Source organism: Aethina tumida, chromosome 1 (genome assembly GCF_024364675.1).
Source record: "Aethina tumida isolate Nest 87 chromosome 1, icAetTumi1.1, whole genome shotgun sequence".
Lineage (NCBI taxonomy): Eukaryota > Metazoa > Arthropoda > Insecta > Coleoptera > Nitidulidae > Aethina > Aethina tumida.
The window spans coordinates 11,351,216-11,366,681 of NC_065435.1; the positions used below are offsets into that span (position 1 = coordinate 11,351,216).

The window sequence follows — 15,466 nt, forward strand, 5'->3', positions numbered from 1 at the left end:
ATTTATTAGTCTAAATTTTGGGAAAAAAGGTTTTTAATCAATTAAAAGTTTTCACCACATCCCAAAGAAAACTGTTAAAAGCTTAAATAAAATGACAATTTATTAACCTAAATTGGTAAGAGGTTTATATATAAATTAAGAAATTAACAGTTTTTGTCCAAATTTCATCATAATTCAAATAAAATTGTCAAAAACTTAAATAAAATGATAAATTATTAGACTAATTTTTGGTAAACAAAATTTAAATCTAAAAATTTACCGTGTTTCACCAAATTTCATATCCAATTGTCAAAAATTTAAATATAAATTTATTAGTCCAAATTTTGAAAAAAGAGGCTTTTAAATCAAGAAATTAATAGTTTTTCACCGCATTAAAAAAAAATGATAATTTATTAGTTCAAATTTTTGGAACAAGAGGTTTCTAAATCGAGAAATTAACAATTCATCAGATTTGAAATACTGTCAAAGACATAAATAAAATGATAAATTATTAGACTAAACATTTTTTAAATCTAAAAATTAATCGTTTCTCACCAAATCTTATAATCTATTAGTCTAAATTTTGGGAAAAGAGGTTTTTAAATCAAGGAATTAAAAGTTTTTCACGAGATTTCAAATAAAATTGGTCAAAATTTTAAATAAAATGTCAATTTATTATGCTAAATTTTGGGGAAAAAGGTTTTTAAAAACAAAAAATTAACAGTTTTTCATCAATTTCAAATAAAATGGTCAAAAATTTAAATAATATTATAATGTATTAGTTTAAATTTTAGAGAAAAAGGTTTTTAAATCAAGAAATTAACAGTTTTTTATCAGATTTCAAATAAAATTTTGGTAAAAATGATTAAATCTAAAAATTAACCGTGTTTCACCAAATTTCATATCAAATTGTCAATAATTTAAATAATATGATAATCTAGTTGTCTAAATTTTGGAAAAAAGGCTTTTAAATCAAGAAATTAACAGTTTTTCACCAAATTAAAAAAAATTGTCAAATTTTAAATAAAATGATAATTTATTAGTCTAAATTTTAGTAAAATTAGTTTCGAATCAAGGAATTATTTCCCAAACGTCTAAAATTGTCTAAATCAAGAAATTAACAGTTATTTATCAGATTTCAAATAAAATTTTGGTAAAAATCTAAAAATTAACCGTGTTTCACCAAATTTTATATCAAACTGTCAACAATTTAAGTAACATGATAATCTATTAGTCTAAATTTTAGAAAAAAAAGCTTTTAAATCAAGAAATTAACAGTTATTCACCAAATTAAAAAATTGTCAAAATTTTAAATAAAATGATAATTTATTAGTCTAAATTTTGGTAAAATTAGTTTAGAATCAAGGAATTATTCACCAAACGTCTAAAATTGTCTAAATCAAGAAATTAAACAGTTATTTATCAGATTTCAAATAAAGTTTTGGTAAAAATGATTTAATCTAAAAATTAACCATGTTTCACCAAATTTCATATCAAATTGTCAACAATTTAAGTAATATGATAATCTATTAGTCTAAAATTGTCTAAATCTCAAATAAAATGTCAATTTATTATTATAAAATTTGGTGAATAGATTTTGAAATCAATATTTTCACCAAATTTCAAACTAATAATTGTTTTTTTTTCATTAAAAACCTTGGCACCCCGTTTTGGTTAACTATTTGTTAATACTGATGAAAATGTTTAACAATTTTATATATTTTTAATTTTTTTGAAGCACTCTGTATATTTATAATTTTTTTTTGACTGGCATGTGTGAAATTAAATTCGAAACATTCCTGTATGAACCCGAGTCAAAAGTATCAAATTAGCCATGTTTATTTAAATTTCCCACACCTGTCCGCTATATCTCAAACTTCTTGATCGTAGTGGAAACTATTTAAAGACGCCATGCGACTCGTTTACATAAATGACGCTGCCCTCTTAAATTACATCTTGCATGGGGATTAATTGTCTATGAAAATATGACACGCATATCTTGTCAATACGCACATACATATAAAATGCCCGTTTGATGTTATTTATATGCGAAAAAGCGGGTCAGGATGTTGTGCCGTCGTCGTAATTAGGATTAATATTTGGCAAATAATTTTCGCGTGATAAATTACGACCCAAAATAAATATCGCCATAGCTAACGAAAATCATGATTGATGTACCAAATAAAATCGAGTCGGTGCAAATTACAATGTGCCAACCAAAACAACACTAACTGATGCATCATGTTCTGCCTAATCCTAAACACACTCTAACAAATGTACCAATCACCATTAAGCTAATTAAAACTGGTAAGAATCGCAGACGAACTGGAGCAACCGGAGTAACAAACTTCCGAAAGTTTTTGGCACGTCAACATTGAATGTACGGGGCATTTTTTTGGCCCAACCGATATATTTGTCGCGTACACGGTTCATTTGGTTTTAGGAATAGATTTATCATGTGAATTCGCCGTCCACCGTAATTTATTATTAATCTCGTCCGTCGTCTCGATCTCTGGACGTCCGCCTTGTTTACCACACGAATGTGGCGCACCAAATAAATCGCAACTAAATCTGTTTATGTCCTATCTAAACATTATTGCGCAAATTTTTTTGGCACTTGTGTGTTAAATTTGCATGTTTGTCAACAGGCCGAAGAGGTCAAAACTGAGAAGTCAACAGTCACCAAGACAGATTCAAGCGTCAGGAAGGCCACCACACAAAAGGCTCAGACCTTTAGACCAGTCGCTCTTGATAATATCCCATTACCAAGTACTGGAGGACACGTCACAGGTTAGTATTATTATTATTATTATTATTATTATTATCATCAAAGTACTCGTAAATTTGTAATTCATTGGGAACAGGTAAGTTGCTAAGCTTTAATTTTTATGTTATATTAAAAAATATTTATCAAAATATAATTATTCGAGAAACTTAGTTCATTGTTAAAATTGTGTTTTATTAATTTTTTTTATATTTAAATGATAAATAAAAACAAATTAAACAATTATTTATTGATAAATATAATTTTACATAAAAAAATAATTAAAATAATTGTTTTAATGGATTTTATTCATATAATTTGTGAATATCTCAATTATTAATTATTTAATTTAATTACGAATAGATATAAATAAGTAAGTCAAGAAATTAATTGACAATTTTTTTAGTTCACAATTTGTTAAATGAGGTTTTTAAGTCAATAAATTAAATGTTTTTTACCAAATGTCAAATTAAATTGTCAAAAACTTAAATAAATAAAATGACAATTTTTTAGTCTAATGAAATCATCAAAAACATAAATAAAATGTCCATAAATGAAAGGTTTTCCGCAAACTTCAAATTAAATTATCAAAATTTTAATTGAAATGTCAATTCTAAATTTTGGTAAAAGATGTTTTGTAAATCGATAAATTAAACATTATTCACCGAATTTTAAATCAAATCATCAAAAATTTAAATAAAACATTAACTTAATTTGGTAAATGAAGTTTTTAAATCGATAAAATTAATACTTTTTCACCAGATTTCAAATAAAATTGTCAAGTACTTAAATAAAATGACAATTTATTAATACAAATTTTAGAAATGGAGGTTTTTAAATCAATAAATGAAATATTTTCACCAAATTTGAAATTAAATTATCAATATTTTATTTAAAATTCAAATTTTTAATCTAAACTTTGGTAAGAAGTTTTGTAAATCGATAAACATTTTTCACTAGATTTCAAAACTTAAATAAAATGACAATTTATTAGTCTAAATTTTGGTGAAAGAGGTTTTTAAACCAATAAACTAACATTTTTACACAAGATTTCAAATAAAATTGTGAAAAAATTAAATAAAATGTCAAATTATTATTCTAAATTTTGGTGAGAGGTTTTTAAATCAATAAATTAACAGTTTTTCAATAGATTTCAAATAAAATTGACAAAAACTAAAATAAAATGACAATTATTAGTCTAAATTTTGGTGAAAGATGTTGTTAAATCAACAGTGAACAGTTTTTGATTAGATTTCAAATAAAATTGACAAAAAAATAAAATGACAAATTATTAGTCTAAATTTTGGTGACAGACATTTTTACACAAGATTTCAAATAAAATTGGTCAAAAACTCAAATAAAATGTCAATTTATTAGTCAAAATTTTGACGATAAATTAACATTTTTTCATTAGATGTCAAATAAAATTGACATAAACTTAAATAAAATGACAAATTATTAGTCTAAATTTTGGCGAGAGAGGTTAATAAATCAATCAACTAATAGTTTTTCAATAGATTTCAAATAAAATTGGTCAAAAACTTAAATAAAATGTCAATTTATTAGTCTAAATTTTGATGAAAGAGGTTTTTAAATTGATAAATTAACATTTTTTCTTTAGATTTCAAATAAAGTTGACAAAAACTTAAATAAAATGATAAATTATTAGTCTAAATTTTGGTGACAGATGTTAAATCAATAAATTAACAGTTTTTCACTAAATTTCAAATAAAAATGGTCAAAAACTTAAATAAAATGTCAATTTATTACTATAAATTTTGGTGAAAGAGGGTTTAAATCAATAAATGAACAGTTTTTCACAAGATTTCAAATAAAATGACAAATTATTAGTCTAAATTTTGGCGAAAGAGAATTCCAAGTCAAGAAATTTCATGAATCAGCATTTTTATTAGTTAAGAATTTTTATAAATGAAAAAACAAGTTACAAATATTATTATGTTGTGTTAAAAAATTCAATATTATTCTTAATATTTTAATTATTGGTGAATGCTCTAATTTTGTAGTCTTGTTAACGGATAATTTAACAGAATAATGAAAAATAAATTTTTTATACGTTTATATTATAGTCTTCTTATTATAAATTTTTTTTTTATGAAATTTGAGTATTATACTCGAATCTAATCAATAATTAATGACATATTTAATGATTAATGGATTATAATATATTTAAATACGAAATTACTTTTCTTCCTTTTATTATAAATCAAATTTAATATAAATTACTATGAATGATTTTATTAAAATAAAATAATAACTAATTAACAATCTTTAGTAATTTATATTTTTAAACATTTAATAAAATATATTTATTTAACTAAATACCAATAAAATTTTTAATTATAGTTATAGATATTTTCTAGGATAAAAAAATAATTTAATATTCTAGTTTTACACTAAAGTAAATAAAAAGGAAATTTGGAAGACTATAAAATATAATGTAAATAATAATATTCAGTAGCCTAAATAAGAACATGTATATTTTATGACTAAAATTATGAAGTGTGATTAAATAATTTTATGTATTTGTCTAAAAATTTAATAAAATTTTACTTTAAAATCTGGAAAAAAGGCAAATTATAATTGAAGTGAATAAGTAAATTTACAATCTATATGCATAATTTTAGATATTCTTCAAAATAAAAGTATTTTTTTCATTTAAAAACGATTATTATATTTTAACTGTAAACAAATATTTTGGAAATTGGCAAATAGAAAGATAAATATTTTTCTGACATTTTAATTAATGTGTTATTTATTTAGAATTACCAAATTTTTGTCAGTCGCTTTATTAAAATTTTAAAATCAATACTGACTTAAAATATGTGTTTATATGACAGCTGTCTTTTAAATTTCACAGGAGCATATCAAAATTTAGTAACATTTGTTTAAACATCATTACTCAAAAATATTTCACTGCTGCCATGGGAAAAAATCAGTAAATATAATATATTGGTAATATTTTTTCAGCGTCCTGAAATCTGAGTACAAATCGGATTATTTTAATAATTATAAAAAGTGAAATTTGTGACTAACGCAACTACGTAAATCCGTGAATCCGGGTTTAAAATATATACTCGTGCATCTACGAAAAGCAGAACGTACGTCAACCGTAGAAGAAACGAAAAAACTAGATCGTAAATTAAATGATGAAATCCGTGTAAACACGAGAACGAGGCCATTTATATGAAATGCGATAAAGTTAAATTCAGTTTGTATGTTTTAAATATATAATATTGATGTAAACAGATGAATAAGAAGTGCATAGCAATGTCTGGAAGGCATGCGAAAATTATTAATAACTGAAATAAAAATCTGCAACCCGTCCGCAACCTATTTTTTACATCAAAACATATTTTGATATTTTTAGATATCAAATTTTATCCACCTTACAAATTTCTTAGCACAGCTGTCTACTTGTACGAATTATTAAATTTGGTTTTTGACAGTGATGATCATATCCCATCCTTATCCCTAAAAATGTTCGTATGCATCTCAGTTGCTACTGGAACATCGTGGGATACAAATCGGTCCTCCACAATCTGTGATCATCGGTGACCTAGTGCATACATAATCAAACTTTAGTGCCCGTTCAAATATGTGTTTTTACCATGGCTAGACAAATGTTCTCTTGGATTAACACTCCAAAAATTACCGAAGCTACTTGGTCCGAAATCAACACTCTTTTCATTGAAAACTTCAAAACCATCACTCATTCTGAAATCGATCGTGAGGTTATTCCAATTGTTTATAGAAACGTGCCTTCAATCCCAATCGGAGGAAAGGGCTTCGGGGATATTGACTTTACTCCTCTTACGTTTATGTCATGCTTCTTTGTACAGTCACACAAAGGTAAAGATGCTTTTTAATGATCTGCGTAAATTATATTTATCACTTTTCGTGTGCAAAATGTTTTTCAAATTAATTGGCAAAGGATAGTTTGCGGGGGGACATTTTGTTTCCTTTGAACTTCTTACACAAGATGGTGGACACACCAATTACATCCAATGATGACTTTAAAGACGTTATCATTGTTCCACTCCATTGTTCATTTAAGACAATTATGAATGCCTCAATCAAATTGCAGCTGAAATCAAGATGCCAAGCGGAAACGTAGACAAGCCAATCATAGAAGACAACCACGATGGTACCGTCACCATCAAGTACGACCCACGCGAGGAAGGTATCCACGAATTGGCAGTCAAATTCAACGGCGAACATGTCCAAGGTTCACCCTACAAGATCCACGTCGACTCCATCAGCTCCGGGTATGTAACCGCCTACGGCCCAGGCCTCACCCATGGTGTAACCGGTGAGCCCAGCAACTTCACCATCTCCACCAAAGGTAATCTTTGTGAATGCTAACCCTGGAATTGTTCATCACTTTTGTGATTTGTGCAGGTGCTGGTTGCGGAGGTCTTTCGATGGCCGTAGAAGGCCCCAGCAAGGCCGAAATCAGCTGCCACGACAACAAGGACGGCACCGTCTCCGTGTCCTATCTGCCAACAGCCCCCGGCGAGTACAAGATCTCCGTCCGCTTCGGCGAGAAGCACATCAAGGGCTCCCCCTTCAACGCCAAGATCACCGGCGAGGGCAGGAAGAGAAACCAAATCTCCGTAGGCTCCTGCAGCGAAGTATCACTCCCAGGCAAAATCTCCGACGCCGACATCCGCTCCCTGAACGCCTCCATCCAAGCCCCCAGCGGCTTGGAGGAGCCCTGCTTCCTGAAACGTTTGCCCACCGGCAACATAGGCATCTCGTTCACTCCCAGGGAAATCGGCGAGCACGTCGTGTCCGTCAAGAAGCTGGGCAACCACATCCCCAACTCCCCGTTCAAGATCAACGTGTGCGAGAGGGAAGTGGGCGACGCCAGGAAAGTCAAGGTGTCCGGCAACGCTTTGAAGGAGGGCAAGACCCACAACAACAACACCTTCAACGTCGACACCAGGAACGCCGGATTTGGAGGTCTGTCGCTCTCCATTGAGGGCCCGAGCAAGGCGGAGATCCAATGCAACGACAACACTGACGGAACCCTCAACATCTCGTACAAACCCACCGAGCCTGGCTACTACATCGTCAACCTTAAGTTCGCCGACCACCATGTGGACGGATCTCCCTTTACCGTCAAGGTTACCGGTGAGGGCTCCAACAGGCAACGTGAGAAGATCCAGAGACAAAGGGAAGCCGTACCAATCACCGAAGTGGGAAGTCAATGCAAGCTTACTTTCAAAATGCCTGGTGAGATGTTTTGCCTTAATTAATCGTAGTGGTATCTCTGGATAAGTTAGTAGAGCCCAGAGCCATTGATTGACGTTTGGAATGAGTACGTTTTACACCGTCACTTTTAGGAATCACCTCGTTCGATTTGAGCTCAACTGTCACATCTCCTGGTGGAGTAATCGAAGATGCTGAAATCAATGAAATCAGCGATGGACTGTACGCCGTCCACTTCGTCCCCAAAGAACTTGGTGTGCACACTGTTTCCGTCAAATACAAGGACATCCATATTCCCGGTAAGTACTAAGACACTTTTATCCTGTTTATTAGTTTTTATAACAATTGCTGCCTTTCAGGATCCCCGTTCCAGTTCACAGTGGGCCCATACAGAGACCACGGTGCCCATTTGGTTAAAGCCGGCGGTGTCGGCTTGGAAAGGGGTGAACAAGGTGAACTCAACGAGTTCAACGTGTGGACCAGGGAAGCCGGAAGCGGCCAACTGGCCATCTCCGTCGAAGGACCCAGCAAAGCTGAAATCAACTTCACCGACCGCAAAGACGGTTCATGCGACGTATCCTACAAAGTCTCCGAACCTGGTGAGTCTTTCGTACATTTTAATTAAGACACTTGAAAATTTAGCCGTAATTTCTTTGCCCGCTGACTGATTAATTCAATTGGCAAATGGAGCGAGGCACCAAAAATAATATTTACGAGAGGCGTGCAGTCATATTAATTAATTCGTTTACTACTAAAAATAAATACGGACCCAGAATTATTTTGTGTGAACGCACTTTTGTTGAAAGTTGATGTTTACTTGTACGTAAATTTAAAACGGAATGCGATGAATGTCGCGTTTGATGTGAGATTTTCATAATTGAAAAATTGTGTTCGTTTTTTTTTTGGTCACTTATTTATAAAGGGGAACGGAAATGGCGGATATTTTTAGTACAGAAGTTTAATGTGGCAGAAAAATCATTGACTTTTATATAGATTTGATATTTCATCACTAGAAATTTAAACCTTATTAAAATTAAAAAAATATTTTTGTTATTCCAGACATTTTTTTTAATTTTAACTGTAGTATACTTTTTCAGTGTTGTGGAAAAAATCATTCATTTATTAAAAATCAGATATTTTAAAATATCAAATCACTAGAAATCCACAATTAGAAATTAAACTTATTAAAGTTGCAGAATATCTTTTATTCAAGGCATTCTAACTCGAATATATTTTTTCAGTGCTTTGAAAAACAAATTTATTTATAAAACAAACAGTTTATAATATTAAATCACTAGAAATTTACAGTTATCGATTTAAATTATAGAATATTTTTCGTTATTCAAGACATTTTTAATAAATCTAGCTCTAGCATATTTTTTAAGTGTTATGAAAAAAGAATCTTATATAAATTAGATATTTAAAAATTATGTCACTAGAAATTTACAGATAGAAATTAAAACTCATTAAATTTACAGAACATTTTTGTTGCTCCAGATATTTTTTAAAAAATCTAGCTGTAGTATATTTTTCAGTGTTGTGGAAAAATCATTTATTTATTATGAATCAGATATATTAAAATACCAAATCACTAGAAATTTACAATCAGAAATTAAACTTATTGAAGTTACAAAATATTTTTATTATACAAGGCATTTTTAATAGAATTTAACTCAAATATATTTTTTCAGTGTTATGAACAACAAATTTATTTATAAAACAAACAATTTAAAATATTAAATCACTAGAAATTTACAGTTATCAATTAAAATTATATATAATTTTATGTTACTCAAGACATTTTTAATAAATCTAGCTCTAGTACATTTTGTAAGTGTTATGAAAAAGAATCTTATATAAATCAAATATTTTAAAATTATGTCACTAGAAATTTACAGATAGAAATTAAAACTCATTAAAATCATAGAATATTTTTGTTACTTCAGATATTTTTTAAAAAACCTATCTGTAGTATATTTTTTCAGTGTTGTGGAAAAATCATTTATTTATTATAAATCAGATATATTAAAATACCAAATCACTAGAAATTTACAATAAGAAATTAAACTTATTGAAGTTACAGAATATTTTTATTATTCAAGGAATTTTTAATAGAATTTAACTCAAATATATTTTTTCAGTGTTATGACAACAAATTTATTTATAAAACAAACAATTTAAAATATTAAATTACTAGAAATTTACAGTTATCAATTTAAATTATAGAATATATTTCGTTATTCAAGACATTTTTAATAAATTTAGCTCTAGCATATTTTTTAAGTGTTATGAAAAAAGAATCTTATATAAATCAGATATTTTAAAATTATATCACTAGAAAATTACAGATAAAAATTAAAACTCATTAAAATTATAGAATATTTTTGTTACTAGAAATCTCCAGAATTTTACAATCAGAAATTACGTTTATTAAAGTTACAGAATATTTTTATTATTCAAGGCATTTTTAATAGAATTTAACTCAAATATATTTTTTAGTGTTATGAAAAATAAATTTATTTATAAAGCAAACAATTTAAAATATTAAATCACTAGAAATTTATAGTTATCAATTAAAATTATAGAACATATTTTGTTATTCAAGACATTTTTAATAGATCAGCTCTAACATATGTTTTTAAGTGTTATGAAAAAAAAATCTTTTATAAATCAGATATTTTAAAGTTATATCACTAGAAATTTACAGTTAGAAATTAAAAGTCATTAAAATTATAGAATAGTTTTGTTACTCCAGATATTTTTTAAAAATCTAGCTGTAGTATATTTTTTCAGTGTTGTGGAAAAATCATTTATTTAATATAAATTAGATATATTAACATACCAAATCCCTAGAAATTTACAACCAGAAATTAAACTTACTGAAGTTACAGAATATTTTTATTATTCAAGGCATTTTTAATAGAATTTAACTCAAATATATTTTTTCAGTGTTATGAAAAACAAATTTATTTATAAAACAAACAATATAAAATATTAAAACACTAGAAATTTACAGTTATCAATTTAAATTATAGAATATATTTCGTTATTCAAGACATTTTTAATAAATCTAGCTCTAGCATATTTTTAAGTGTTATGAAAAAAGAATCTTATATAAATCAGATATTTTAAAATTATATCACTAGAAAATTACAGATAAAAATTAAAACTCATTAAAATTATAGAATATTTTTGTTACTAGAAATCACTAGAAATTTACAATCAGAAATTACGTTTATTAAAGTTACAGAATATTTTTATTATTCAAGGCATTTTTAATAGAATTTAACTCAAATATATTTTTTTAGTGTTATGAAAAATAAATTTATTTATAAAGCAAACAATTTAAAATATTAAATCACTAGAAATTTATAGTTATCAATTAAAATTATAGAACATATTTTGTTATTCAAGACATTTTTAATAGATCAGCTCTAACATATGTTTTTAAGTGTTATGAAAAAAAAATCTTTTATAAATCAGATATTTTAAAGTTATATCACTAGAAATTTACAGTTAGAAATTAAAAGTCATTAAAATTATAGAATAGTTTTGTTACTCCAGATATTTTTTAAAAATCTAGCTGTAGTATATTTTTTCAGTGTTGTGGAAAAATAATTTATTTAATATAAATTAGATATATTAACATACCAAATCCCTAGAAATTTACAACCAGAAATTAAACTTACTGAAGTTACAGAATATTTTTATTATTCAAGGCATTTTTAATAGAATTTAACTCAAATATATTTTTTCAGTGTTATGAAAAACAAATTTATTTATAAAACAAACAATATAAAATATTAAAACACTAGAAATTTACAGTTATCAATTTAAATTATAGAATATATTTCGTTATTCAAGACATTTTTGATAAATCTAGCTCTAGCATATTTTTAAGTGTTATAAAAAAAGAATCTTATATAAATCAGATATTTTAAAATTATATCACTAGAAAATTACAGATAAAAATTAAAACTCATTAAAATTATAGAATATTTTTGTTACTAGAAATCACTAGAAATTTACAATCAGAAATTACGTTTATTAAAGTTACAGAATATTTTTATTATTCAAGGCATTTTTAATAGAATTTAACTCAAATATATTTTTTTAGTGTTATGAAAAATAAATTTATTTATAAAGCAAACAATTTAAAATATTAAATCACTAGAAATTTATAGTTATCAATTAAAATTATAGAACATATTTTGTTATTCAAGACATTTTTAATAGATCAGCTCTAACATATATTTTTAAGTGTTATGAAAAAAAAAATCTTTTATAAATCAGATATTTTAAAATTATATCACTAGAAATTTACAGTTAGAAGTTAAAAGTCATTAAAATTATAGAATAGTTTTGTTACTCCAGATTTTTTTTAAAAATCTAGCTGTAGTATATTTTTTCAGTGTTGTGGAAAAATCATTTATTTAATATAAATCAGGTATATTAACATACCAAATCACTAGAAATTTACAATCAGAAATTAAATTTATTGAAGTTACAGAATATTTTTATTATTCAAGGCATTTTTAATAGAATTTAACTCAATATATATTTTTTCAGTGTTATGAAAAACAAATTTATTTATAAATCAAACAGTATAAAATATTAAAACACTAGAAATTTACAGTTATCAATTTAAATTATAGAATATATTTCGTTATTCAAGACATTTGTAATAAATCTAACTCTAGCATATTTTTAAGTGTTATGAAAAAAGAATCTTATATAAATCAGATATTTAAAAATTATATCACTAGAAATTTACAGTTAGAAATTAAAAGTCATTAAAATTATAGAATAGTTTTGTTACTCCAGATATTTTTTAAAATCTAGCTGTAGTATATTTTTTCAGTGTCGTGGAAAAATCATTTATTTATTATAAATCAGATATATTAAAATACCAAATCACTAGAAATTTACAATCAGAAATTAAACTTGTTGAAGTTACAGAATATTTATATTATTCAAGGCATTTTAATAGAACTATTTAACTCAAATATATTTTTTTCAGTGTTATGAGAAACAAATTTATTTATAATACAAACAATTTAAAATATTAAATCACTAGAAATTTACAGTTATCAATTAAAATTATAGAATATATTTTGTTATTAAAGAAGAAAATATTTAATAATTTTGTTTATTAAAATTAACAGTTTTTTTTTTTTAATATGTTTAATAAATTAAGGACAGAGACCAAAATAGAAGAATTAAATAAATTTAAACTCATTTCTATGGTAAAACTGAAGATAAAACCAGCAAGTAGCATTATTAAAAATCAACAAAGATATGATTGATGCACCGATGTGGGCGTATTAACCGGAGGGAGGATATCTGCATATATTTATATAAATATGTTATAGAGTTTATTTTTAATTGGCACCGGGCCAACTCAATTTTGAAGCATGTTTCGTTATGTTGTGACAAAAAAATAACCTCAAGGTAGCTCTAAAAGTTAAATATAGAACTACTGAATCATAGATTTAATAGTTTTAGCGATTTTTCATATACATACAGAGATTTTAGTTTCGTATCGACCGGGTTATTCTAAATGTGTACTCTATTTACACAAGCGTCATGTACAAAGTTTCACGGGAGATAAATATCGATACAGACTGTGCCCAAGACGAAGGTTATAACATAAAATCAGTTAAAATTTGTGATGGTTAAATGGTTAATTATTTTGTGTTAGGTGAATACCGCATCGGTCTTAAGTTCAACGATGAACACGTCCCGGATTCGCCGTTCAAAGTTTACATATCGCCGGCCGTTGGTGATGCCCACTTGTTAGAAGTCATCCAGTTCCCCGAGGGGTACATCCAGGCAGACAAGCCTTCGCAGTTCCTCATTCGCAGCAATGGGGCCAAAAAGGGTGACCTCGATGCCAAGGTAAGAAATTTTTATAAATTTTACTTTTATTCTCATATACAACTACTCAAAAATTATTCGAAACAATAATATTATCAATAAATTATTTTTTGTTTCTAATTTGTAGCTCACTATTTACTATAAATAGTCCTCTATTATTAGTTGGAACAACTTTCATTGCCTTTTTTAGAAAATATTAATATAGTGAGTGAATCATGACTTATTTAAGCAGATGACAACATATGACACTCAGTTTAAAACTATATGCAACAAATTTAAAACTAAATAGACTACAGCCTATTTATTCTAAGGAGAATTTATAATTAAATAAAATAAAAAATTTAAAATTTAATAAAACGTGGCTGACTTCCTTTAACTTGTATTATCCATTTTTATATTAAATTAATTGTCTAGCAATAATTATGTGTTACCTTAAATACACAACATTTCTTAAAAAAATATTTGATTTTAATTAAAAATGTTGATTTTTATATAATCTGGATTCAAATATAACTAATAATTCATAGTTACTAAATTTTTAAAATAATATTTTTTATTTTATTTTTGAGCATTTTAGAAATAATTATTTGTTTGATTAAATACACAATATTAATTATAAAAATATTTTGTTTTACTAAAAAAAATTAATTTTTAGATAATATTTTCTAAATTCAAAAAATATGCATTTATAATTCATTGCTATTAACTTATTAAAAATAATCTTTTAATATTTTATTTTAAAATATTTAGAGAAATTTAAATATAATAGAATAAAAATATTATAACAATAAAACTTAGTAAATTTATTATTTGAAAAATAATATACCTTCTTGTGTATTTTTTAAATTTAATTATTTGTTAAATTAAATATATTAATTATAAAAATATTTGATTTTAATTAAAAAAGTCCATATTTAGATAATATTTTCTGGATTTAAAAAAGATACATTTATAGTTCAATTGTATTAAATTATTAAAAATAATCTTTTTATATTTTATTTTAAAAAATTTAGAATATTTAGAGTAATTTAAATTAAATAGAATAAAAATATTACATTATTGGAAAACTTAATACATTTATTATTTCTTTTGTATTTTCCAAATTTAAATATTTATATTAAAAGACAAATCAAACAGCCTAGCAACAATTATTTGATTTTACTTAAAAAAGTTAATTTTTGGATAATATTTTCTGGATTTAAAAAATATACATTTATAATTCAATGCTATTAAATTATTGAAAATAATCCTTTTATATTTTATTTTAAGGCATTTAGAACATTTAGAGTAATTTAAATTAAATAGAATAAACATATTACAATAATAACAATTTATGTAGTAAATTTATTATTTAAAAAATAATGTACTTTCTTTTGTATTTTCCAAATTTAAATATTTATATTAGAAAACATTTGATTGTGCTTAAAAAAGTTAATTTTTAGATAATGTTTTATGGATTAAAAAATATACATTTACAATTCAATGCTATTAAATTATTGAAAATAATCTTTTTATATTTTATTTTAATGCTTTTAGAACATTTAGAATAATTTAAATTAAATAGAATAAAAATATTACAATAATAAAACTTAGTAAATTTATTATTTGAAAAAT

General features: G+C 25.6%; 2 protein-coding genes across 5 annotated transcripts in view; one reads left to right on the top strand and one right to left on the bottom strand.

The window, feature by feature from the left end:
• Positions 1–15,466, bottom strand: part of LOC126264320 (uncharacterized) — a 62,814-nt gene that overhangs the window by 42,998 nt on the left and 4,350 nt on the right. The window lies entirely within an intron of this gene.
• Positions 1–15,466, top strand: part of LOC109608800 (filamin-A) — a 56,446-nt gene that overhangs the window by 39,313 nt on the left and 1,667 nt on the right. For 3 of the 4 annotated variants that reach the window (XM_020025348.2, XM_049961080.1, XM_049961082.1), the window contains 6 exons: positions 2,628–2,769; positions 6,849–7,106; positions 7,163–7,999; positions 8,110–8,274; positions 8,335–8,574; positions 13,677–13,873. In XM_020025348.2, the coding sequence (XP_019880907.2) occupies positions 2,628–2,769; positions 6,849–7,106; positions 7,163–7,999; positions 8,110–8,274; positions 8,335–8,574; positions 13,677–13,873 (1,839 nt within the window). Of the gene's footprint in view, positions 1–2,627; positions 2,770–6,299; positions 6,614–6,848; positions 7,107–7,162; positions 8,000–8,109; positions 8,275–8,334; positions 8,575–13,676; positions 13,874–15,466 lie in introns of those variants that run through there. The other variant, XM_049961081.1, reaches the window with a different exon arrangement.